Raw genomic sequence first — 11,438 nt, forward strand, 5'->3', positions numbered from 1 at the left:
TAATTTTTTTAGAAAAAACCCAAATATATTAAATGCATTGCTTGAAATAACACCAAAATGCAAAGTCATCTACTAATAACAACTACTATAAAGTACACTGATGAAAGTGTTTCAACATTGAGAAGGCAATTTTGGTATTGAGCAATTGAATTTTGAGTTGAATATGAAAAGTACATTCGGAGGAATGAAAGATTAACACATATAGCAGGCTGCTTTATATACTGACAATCACAAAACTGGAAGAACGATTACACATTTCTATAATTGCTCACCTAAAACATTCGGAACTCAGAATTTTTTATACTTTAGAAAGGCTCTGTAACACTTGGGGCATTATCCTGTATTCTAACACAGTTATATTACTGAAGTGAAATGTGTTAATATTCACACAATTGAAATAAATAATGTCCATAAGTATATTCACAGCAGTTCATGTTAGCTTTGTTGTTTGCTGCTAATGCATTTGGGTATCAGACTTATGAAAATTAAAAAATATATATATATATGTATTTTTCCAGATGTTTTAAAATATATGAATTGTGAAGTGTTGTGGATCTACAAAAAAAAAAAAAAGAAAGAAAAGGAAAAAAAAATTTTAGAAAGCTCTTCCAAAGAAGCAATTAAAAAGCCATTGATATTGGTAAGAACTGGTAAAGGAATGTTTGGATGGTTAGCTTAGGGTGTGGTGTGGGCTGTCTACTCTGCCACAGGATGGTTTCAGAGTGATAGCCTCTGCTGTAGTGTGATGCTCTTTAAAGAAAAATATTTTTCTTTCTTGTTTCATAATTCTTCATTTCCACCAGCCTTTCATAGCTGCTATACAAGCCCTCTTTCCTCTCTAGGCGTAGTAATGTCTGGACTCAAAAACATAAATATTGAAAAACATTGTTTGGTATTTTATGTCATTCCCTGGAGTCCTCAAAGAGTACTGTGTAACCTCATCTAGAACATGCCCAGTCCTGTGACAGTTTTTCTGCCTCACCCCATTCCTACAATTCTTACCTAAATTCACAAAATTCTCTTACTTAAGTCTCTTTCCTTAAGATTTTTTTTTTCCTGGGCTTACTAATAGGCTGCCTGACTAATAAAAATATCTTCCATTCTTAATCATCTTTTTCTGTGATAAGGTATAGATATTTCATGTCTATACCTTGGGACTCTTGAACTTTTACATAATAGTTGTCTTCTATCACATTGAAGGGGTTATAACCAAAGACACATTTATTTGGCAGCAACATGAAGATGGAATATTGAAATCTGAAATACTGAATTGTGGTATGATGAAATATAAAGGTTTCCCACAAAATTCACAAGGCCAAGAGAGCTTCTGTGCTGTGATGCTGGTCTTGAAGGCTAAAAAAATAAATGTTATTTCCATTTGCACTACTTTCGGTATGCTCATACATTGATTTTTCTCAACTTAAAATAGTGGCTTCAGGCATAGACGTTTGTGTGACATTTAAGTGATTCCAGTGAGATATCAAAAACATCTTAATATTCTGTATAAAAAGGAAATCATGCAAATAATATGCACTATAAACAATACGTGGATATCATTGCTTATGGTTAGAGAAAAGTGGGTTGGGGTTTGGGCAAAGCAGAGTCATAGGGTTGTTAGCACTTGAGCTGAACAGAAAGCTGAAGCAAACATACCAGAATTTGGGAGTGGGGTTCCCTGTCTGGTTTTCCAGGCAGGAATACCAGAGTGGGTTGCTATTCCCTTCTCCAGTGGACCACATTTTGTCAGAACTCTTCACTATGACCTGTCCATCTTGGATGGCTCTGCACAGCCTGGCTCATAACTTCATTGAGTTATACAAGCCCCATCACCACGACAATGCTGTGATCCATGAAGTTACAATACTTTGGCCACCTGATGCAAAGAACTGACTCATTGAAAAAGACCCTGATGCTAGGGGGAAATGAAGATAAAAGGAGAAGGGGATGGCAGAGGATGAGATGGCTAGATAACTTTACCGAATCAATGGACATGAATTAGAGCAAACTCTGAGAGATAGTGGAGTACAGAGGAGTCAGGCATGCGGCAGTCCATGGAGTCACAAAGAGTCAGACACGACTTAGAGATTAAACAACAACAACTCCCTGTCTGCTAGAAATAGGAAGCTGGCTTAGAGGGAGGAGATGAGTGGCTTAGATCAGAGTATCTGTTTGGTCCATTGAGCTTACACATAAATTTCTGAGTGGAATTAAAATTTCATAACCCTTTGTGTGAAACAAAAGTTAGGAGAATTCTCCCAATATCCTGTCAACCCTGTACTGAGCCTACTTTTTCAGAAAATAAATATTGTTAACAGAGGTAATCCACAAATGTCATATTAAAAAGCATCAAAACCACTGTGCAATTCTATGGTAACAAAGTACACAAAAAGGTTAAGAAGCCTAACAGCTAGGGAGAAAATTAACAACTCAACAAACCAGGGCGAATAGAGAAAAGTTTCAGTCCTGAGGCACAGTAGAGACACTGAAGAGGGGCATAGAGTCAGAATCAGAACTGTATTAGACTGTCAAGGCCATGGGAAAAATAATAGAAGGTGATGTGTGATTTTATAAATTGCACTCATTGTAGGTGTAACAAATCAGAACTTGGAAAGTTTCATTTTTGTTAAGGAGGAAAAGGATTAAAGGGAAAAAACAAAAAGAGAAGTTCAGGGCATGTATCCAGAAGGAGGCAGGGGTCTCTGAAGGTGATCTAGGAAATGAAACCAGTCAATTATTACTGTCAATTACTACAATTACAGCCAATTACTACAATAATTACCCAGTTTGAAATTACAAATTTCTATGTGTGAACCTTTGCACACACATGTGACTCTTCTGTTTACCAGCTTTACCAAAAAATCTTCAATTCCCACTGGGAAATTTGACCACAGAAATAAATGGTTTTGTTCAGCTGAATGAAAAATAAAATTATTGTCATTTGTTTTGGTCCTAAGAATTATCATTTTTAAGCAGATAATTAAATTGTTTAACTGGATGGACTAAGATGACTTCACTCTGTGTGCGTTTAGCCTTTCTGTGCTTTTAATATGCACAAAAGTCCACGTAATAGTTTTAAATGTTTGAGGGCTGTGCTGTGCTGTACTTAGTTGCTCAGTCCTGTCTGACTCTGCCAGCCCATGGACTGTAGCCCACCAGGCTCCTCTGTCCATGGGGATTCTCCAGGAAAGAATACTGGAGTGAGTTGCCATGCCCTCCTCCAGGGGATCTCCCCAACCCAGGGATCGAACCTAGGTCTCCCGCATTGCAGGCAGATTCTTTACCAACTGAGCTACCAGGAAAGCCCCAAATGTTTGAGGGACTAACACACAATTAATGTTTGCTTGTTTGAACTCTTTGATAAATTTAGGGGATTCTTGTCTTCCTACTTCTATAATTTAACTTAAATTGTCTTAGTAATTGCAGTGCCTGAGGATGACATGGATATAAATCCCTCTCCTACTTAAATACTTTATGTACTGAAAATTTCTCCCCTTCAGTCCCACGATCCTCTAAGACCCCTCGCATTACGGCTCCATGAACCTTTAGTTTGAAGTAGCTGGAGCATAGCCTGGCGGATCGTCCTGGTCTTCAAGCTGTAAATGACAGGGTTCAGTACAGGTGGTAAGAGCAAATAAACATTGGCCAAAATGCTACAGATCACCCTTGGAGTAGAGCTAAGGAGGCGATGTGTAAAGGACAGGCTGATCATTGGCACATAGAAAATAGTGACAGCACAGATGTGACACACACAAGTGTTGAGAGCTTTTTTTTGCTTCTTGGGGGCCACGATGCTCAGGACAGCACGGATTATCAGGACATAGGAGACAAGAATGAACAGTAAGTCAGTGCCAGTCATGTAGAGCTGAAGAAACAAGCCCAAAAAGCTGTTGATCCAGGGGTTGGAATATGTATCTCTGATTATATCTGGGTGGTAACAAAATGGATGGGAAAGCTCCTTTCTTTCCTGGAAAGATACACTCTTCAAGGCTAGAAGTATGGGAAAGAGGAAGATTAGTTGCCGTATGCATATGAATAGTCCGATCACCATGATCATCCTGTCTTTGAGGACAGTGGCATATTTCAGTGGGTTACAGATAGCCATGAAGCGGTCAAAAGCCATAACTGCCAGCACAGAGGACTCCAGGAAGGAGAAAGCATGTACAAAGAACATTTGAATGAGGCAAGCTGTAAAGCTGATTTCCCGGGCATGAAACCAGAGAACCCCAAGCACAGTGGGGAGGGTGGTGATGGTCAGACACAAATCAGCAGCTGACAGCATGAAGAGGAAATAGTACATGGGCTTGTGGAGACGCTGCTCAACAGAGATGACAAACAGGATCATACTATTTCCCAAGAGAGCAATGATGTAGAGACAGCAGACAGGGATGGAGATCCAGACGTGGGAGAGTTCCAGCCCAGGGAATGCAGTGAGGAGGAAGGTTGAAGTGGAGGATGTGGTGTTATTGAAAATCATCATGGTGGGTTGAGGACACGCCCTGAAAAAAAAGAGATAACAATAATAGTATTTGTCATATTGATCCTTTTTCAAGCACTAACTTTTCTATAAACTCTTCCCAAATTGCACAATGTGTCTCTGTATTTAAAACCTCCAATTTAACTATGATACCTATCACATAATTCTACAGTATCTTAATTTTTTCTTATCAGACCTGGCCCTATTTTTCTTTCTCTACCATCTCCCAATTAAAACCATCAATCTCTCTAGGTTCATCCCACCCTATTGCCCAGACCAGCCCTGACTTGAAGTAGGAAATACTTATAGACTTATGTCACACACATGCACACATACCAACAAAACAACAACTGTGATTACAACTGTTGGGTCTTAGTATTAAATCTCCAAGCTGGGACTTCTCTGGTTGTCCAGCAGTTAAGACTATGAGCTTCTGCTGCAGGAACAATGGGTTCCATTCCTGGTTGGGGAACTAAGATCCCACATGCTGTGTGGTGCCCTCAAAAAAAAAAAAGTCTCCAAGCTATATGAGTTTTTACAGAAATAATGGAGAAGTGCTTAAGGGCAGTTCTTAAGGGCACCTGTGAAAGCATACTTCATAATGTTCTTGCTGGATGATAGGCTAGGATTTTATATCCAGAAATACCCTTGTACCTGAATTATTAGCCATTCTCTCCTAGTGGACTCTATTAGAAATATCCTTTAGGTATCAGAGCTTCTTTATTTCTTTTCCTTTAATGGAGTAGCTTCCTTAATTCCTCTCTCCTCTACTCCACATCATCTTGTGCTCTAATTCTGTTTCTCTGTATCCTTTTCGTGGTCTACTGAAATAACAAGACCTTATCTTCCTTTTTTCCAAGCTTACACTTTAGTACTTCTTTCTACTCCTTCCCATAGGTGTCTACCATGTAACTTATAACTAACTCACTATGAGTAGATTGCCCTAATGAATCCTGTGAAAATGTTCAAATAATATTTTAGAATACATGGTTTTAAGCATCCTAATCTAGAGATAGGGGGTAAGGCCAGACAAAATACTTGTATAAAAAAATGTGAGAGGCCCTCAGCAAAATGAGATGAATGACTGTAAAAAGCATTAATGGAATGGAAGCAGGGACTAAGAGCTTAAAGAGAGACACTCAGAGACAGACAGGATGAGGTGCTATCATAAACTGGAATATCAGGTAGTTCACTGAGAAAGCCCATAGAGTAATAGCTGCAAACACACACACGCACGCACGCGCACACACACACATGATGTCATAAGGGAGGCAGAATCTGTAATTGATATTTAAGACAAGCATTGCAATTCTATTTAGGACTGTTTCAATGAGCACTACTGTCATTGCTCATTTTAATTTTTTACTTGGGACACTTAGTTATCAAGAAAAAAACTAAAAAGGAATCATATACCTAGCCTAACCATTGTGTAGATATAGCCAATCATAATATTCTTACTCTTATTTTTCACTAGTCTAGGCTTTCTGCACCAGTGACAGAGTAGATACAAGGAATTTGTGAGTAGCAGATCCTTCCAGTTGTTTTATAAAGATAAATGAGGGATTGCTGGTTATTTTCTTCCCATCCTTCAATCTACTCTAGATGGTTACAGATAAAATTACTTGTTACACCAAAGGAAAAAAATTAATTGCTTTTTCTGCTATAATATTTAGTATTGTTATACTTAATTGAGAATAAAACACAAAGAATCAGGAAGACTAGTGACAACTTTTTTTCAATTTGATAAGCAAAGATTAAAAGTGAATTCATTTTCTGTGATAACCACCCTGGAATCTCTCTGCAATAAAGTCTCTCGATCTACTGACTGTCTTTCAACAGTACTTTACATATGCTTTTTATTACATTAATATTCTATTGGTTGATCACATTTCTTTCTTCCTCTAAAATTCTGGCTCTCTGGACATAAAACATATGTGTTCATCTTTATATTTTCTCCAGAGACAAAGCAAGGTGATAAAAGTTCAGATAAACTAGTTTTCATTAGGTGTATTAACAGGTGGATAGATAGATAAAGACTAGATTAGAGAAATACAAATTGAGACTGGAAGCTTTGGGGGCAAATTGTTTCCATAGATATTGGGCGCATAAGGAGAGTAATTAATCCTCTTATTGATTGGGAGAAGAAGGAAGGTAAGTTAAGAGAAAAGGAAAACAATTAAAGTCTTTTATATGTGTCACCATTTGTTAGCCAATTTACATGTAATTTTATATAATACCAGGAAAAATTGATACAGATGTTTATTCTTCTATTTTAGAGAAAGGAAATGAAACTGACAAGGTAAAATTATACATACACATTCAGAATTCAAAGCCAAATTTACTAACTTCAAAATCCATTAAACCTTTTTTTTATTAAACCATAGACCATTTGAGAAATCAGGCTTATGAGAGAAGTTAGACAGTTGAACACTGTGATATTCTTCCTTGAAAATGAAAGAACAGTTTCTATTATATACTAGTATGTGACTTAGAGGAAGTATAGAGATGAGAAATAAGTAAAACACAGAGCAATGTCCTTATGGCTTATTTAGAGAATATTTGTAGAGTCAATCAGTTTGTATAAAAATATGTGTGGATGTCCACATATATTTGTATTGTGTATACCTCCACATGCTGGTGGTAGTAGACAGGAGTTTTAGAATGGGAATGTAATCAAAAGATGACAAAAAATCAGATATCAATTATCTTCTCTTATTTGCACTGTATCTTATAAAGGACAAAAAGATACTATGGGATGATATGAGGGGTTAGGAGGAAAGGAGATTCATTTTAGTTTCTTATGCTACTGGAAAAATTGTTTCCAATGGGATAGGGATATGTAGGCAGGAGAAGCAGAAGGCTTTCTCTCTAGCTCACGTAAGCCCATGCTCTCTGCAGCAAGTTATAGGACAAGGCTCAGCGCCTAGTTTTGTCGATTTTCTCCATACTATCTACTAACCAGAAGAGTAGGCTAGAGTATAGCACCAGTTGTCCACCTGGCTGGTCAGATGGAAGGTAACATCTATCAATTCACATACAGAAAGCTAGATCGAATGACTTGTATAAGATCCACCCAACTAAATAATGTAGTGATCCAAAGGACAGCATCACTGCTTACTGGCATCGGTAAAGTATAGACCAATCCCCACCTTCTTCTACTCATTTCTCTACACTGAAATCTATTCTTTCCACCATCTGGAACCCTGTCGTGACAGATCTAGGCCATATTAACCTGAAACTTCACCTCCACTTCTCTGTACCACTTTATGGTTGGATCTTACATTTGACTCAATAACGAGGTATGGTTGATATCAGTAAGTTACATATGCAAGCACCATCTCCTTTTTCTGCCTCAAGTGTGAGTTTCTTAAAGGTTTGGAAATGCCTGATTTTCTTCTCTTAGTGCTAACTACATAAAGGAGGATATGGAATAACATAAAACTTTAATTATTGTTGACTGATTTCTAAATGATCTTGACCACAGGCAGAGAGTTATGAGTTCTATCCCTTTTTCTCTTCCTTTCTCCCATTCCCTCATGTCCTTCATTTTCCTGTCTCAATTTCTTCAAGGCTACATCATACCCTTCTGTTTCTTCATCCTACCTTATTTATAGTTTCCATCATTTCATTGATCTTCTCTTTCCCTCTTTTTCCTAGCATTTCTCACTTTTTAATCCCTTCCCTTCTGTTCCTACCCACTAATGCATTCTTCTTACCTGCTCAAGTCATCAGGAAATAGCACCAACTTCTCTTCAGTCCCACCACAGAGCAGGGACTGAGCCAGCTCCCAAGAGTGGGGGATTTATAGGAAGATTAGTAGAGTCACAAGGCAACAGAGGGCTGGTGAACGAACTGGTTGGATCAAGAGTTATGGTGCCCATAAGACTATGTTCCTCTCCAACAGCTCAGACACATCTCCCTGACACAGCTTCCAACCCTGCTCCCAGGCCCAAGCAAATCCCATATATCAGGGCTGTAAGCAAAGCCCTGGCCCTGGGGGCTGACATTAATGGGTGTCTTCAAAATCTGCCTGCCTGGGTCAGAAAACTGCAACCATTCCTCTTCACCCTGCCTTAGGCTACAGATTCTTAGCCCGGGATGCTCCCTGATGTCAGAGCAGGCTCAGGAGAGTGCAGAGAGTCATCCCTATGTTCTCAGCTCCAATATGTACTCTAACAAATCTTGTTGTCCTCCTTGTCATTCCTATATTCCTCCTCTTACTCAGGATCCCTTTGTAAGAAGCCATCTTATTAACTGAATCACATCTGCAGCCCACCTACCCTTCTAAGCATAATTAAACTAGTGTTTGATGAGCTCATAACACTTGCCAAAAATCACGCACTAACCCTTGAAACACACTGTTGTATTTATTTATTATCTTGCTCATAGGTTAAGTATTATTCTCCATTATTCCACAGTTGAGGATATTGAAACTCAAAGAGGTTTTGAATAACTGTAAAAGTTAGCTAGTTACAGAACTGGTATTCACCCATGTCTATCTTACTTTAAAGCTGTTAATCTTAAACAATATGCTATACTGCCTTCTCTGGTCAACCGCTTGCACTGATGTTTCAGAAAATGTGATTGTAATACATGGTTCTCAATCTATCCATTCTATAGATTGCTTGATTCTCAACTATGTGCTTATAGCTCATTTTAGCCTCATTTTGACAAGAATCTGTCTCTCCATAGTAGCCAGTAGATTAGTAATTCTTACCGTATCTAATGTGCTTCCCAGGTGATGATAGTGGTAAAGAACCCACCTGCCAATGTAGGAGACTTAAGAGACACGGGTTCAATCCATGGGTCAGGAAGATGCCCTGGAGGAGGGCTTGGCAACCCACTTCTTGCCTGGACAATTCCATGGACGGTGGGGGCTGGTGGGCTACAGTCCATAGGGTCCCTAAGAGTCAGACACAACTGAAGCGACTGAGCATATGTGCACTGTATCTAATAATCCTTGACTTTTTATCCTTCTTGAAAGATTTTTCCAACCATGTCTCATTATATCGTAGCCAGACACACTGGGCAAAGATAGGGATACCTATCCCAATGTATATCTAGAGAGATTAAGCTATAGCATAAACTTTTTATACAGCAAGTAATGTTTAGATTTATATGTAAATACCATCCTTTCCCACTGGCTCTTCTCAGCAAAAATGAGTGACTCTGGAAATTTCAAATGAGACTTACTAAAATTAAATGAGACAGAGAAGTTAGGCAGCATGAAATCAATCTTGGTAAAATAGAGTTTTCACTCATTCATTAATTCACAAAGGGCATATCTTATGAACTATATTAAGTACATACTTGAGATAGAGAGATGTAGTATAAAAAGGGTCTCTTATGGTATGGTTCTTATGAAGTATGTAGACTAGCAGGGACACAATGCTATTAGGTAATTAGAGCATATATATTGTGAGAAACTCTAACATAATAAAGGGCATGTCTGAAAAGTCTTCTGGACAGAAATAAAGTTGAAATTTATATCAAAAATTTATACAGAGTTCCCTATTATTCTAGCTCACTGAATTCATCATACTTTATACTTGCTATTTTATTTTTAATATATTTCTCTCCTGCTTCCAACCCATTATATATGCCTACACTATTTTTATGAAACATATTTATAGAACATATAAATAAACACTAAAGACAAAAGAAGACATATCCTATATTCAACAATATATGTCAGCATGATTACAATGGAGCAAAAACAATCTGAGAATTTTTCTTAAATAAGTTGTTAAAGATTGGCATGCAATGGAATACTAGTCAGCAATAAAGAGAAATAAACTACAAAGACCCACAACAACATGTTCAGTTCAGTTCAGTTCAGTCGCTCAGTCGTGTCTGACTCTTTGCAGCCCCATGAATCTCAGCATGCCAGGCCTCCCTGTCCATCACCAACTCCCAGAGTTTACTCAAACTCATGTCCATTGAGTCAGTGATGCCATCCAACCATCTCATCCTCTGTCATCCCCTTCTCCTCCTGCCCTCAATCTTTCCCAGCATCAGGGTCTTTTCAAATGAGTCAACTCTTCACATGAGGTGGCCAAAGTATTGGAGTTTTAGCTTCAGCATCAGTCCTTCCAATGAACACCAAAGACTGATCTCCTTTAGGATGGATTGGTTGGATCTCCTTGCAGTCCAAGGGGCTCTCAAGAGTCTTCTCCAATACCACAGTTCAAAAGCATCAATTCTTTGGTGGTCAGCTTTCTTCACAGTCCAACTCTCACATCCATACATGACCACTGGCTAAACCATAGCCTTGACTAGACGGACCTTTTTTGGCAACAACATGAGTGAATCTCAAATGCATTACACTATGAAGCCAGACATGGAAGATTATGTGGGCCATGGCATTCTGGGAAAACAAGAATTATATGCATGGAAACAAATTAGAGCTTGTCAGGGTCGGGCATGGATAGAGGGGTTGACAAAAGGGGCAGCATGTGGTAATTTGAGAGAGTGATATAATTTTTCTGTATCTAGGTGTCAGTGGTGGTTGCATGACTATGCATCTGTGAAAACTTAACAGGACTATATACCAGAACCAGTAAATTTTATTGTATATAAATATTGAAAAGTTGCTATACACCATTTTGAGAAAGAAACGTTCATATTTGTATCAAGTTAAATTTTTGCTTTCATCAAAACTATTATGCAATGGCATATAAAAACCTATTAGATGCTTCTCACCACATGCAACTATTTAAATCTTCATTTCAATTTATTAGAATTGAATATAATTAAAAAATTCAGTTCCTCGGTTGCACAAGCTAAGTTTCAGGTGCTCAATAGCCATGTGTGGCTAGTGGTTACTATATTAACAACAGAGATTTAGAACATCTAATATCAGTGCAGGAATTCCTATTGGACAGTGCTGTACTTGATCCTCTTCTCTGACTCGACTGTGTTTGCACAGAAGTCCTAAGAGCCCACCCTGTCCCCAGGGAACACT

The 11,438-nt window shown here is 38.2% G+C and overlaps 1 protein-coding gene across 1 annotated transcript; it reads right to left on the reverse strand.

Moving 5' to 3' along the window:
* Positions 1 to 3,493: 3,493 nt before the first annotated feature.
* Positions 3,494 to 4,477, reverse strand: LOC122449626 (olfactory receptor 51T1). Its single transcript, XM_043481453.1, has one exon. The coding sequence runs from the start codon at positions 4,475 to 4,477 to the stop codon at positions 3,494 to 3,496; it is 984 nt and encodes a 327-aa protein (XP_043337388.1).
* Between the last annotated feature and the right edge of the window lie 6,961 nt (positions 4,478 to 11,438).

This window comes from Cervus canadensis, chromosome 11 (genome assembly GCF_019320065.1).
Source record: "Cervus canadensis isolate Bull #8, Minnesota chromosome 11, ASM1932006v1, whole genome shotgun sequence".
NCBI classification, from domain to species: domain Eukaryota; kingdom Metazoa; phylum Chordata; class Mammalia; order Artiodactyla; family Cervidae; genus Cervus; species Cervus canadensis.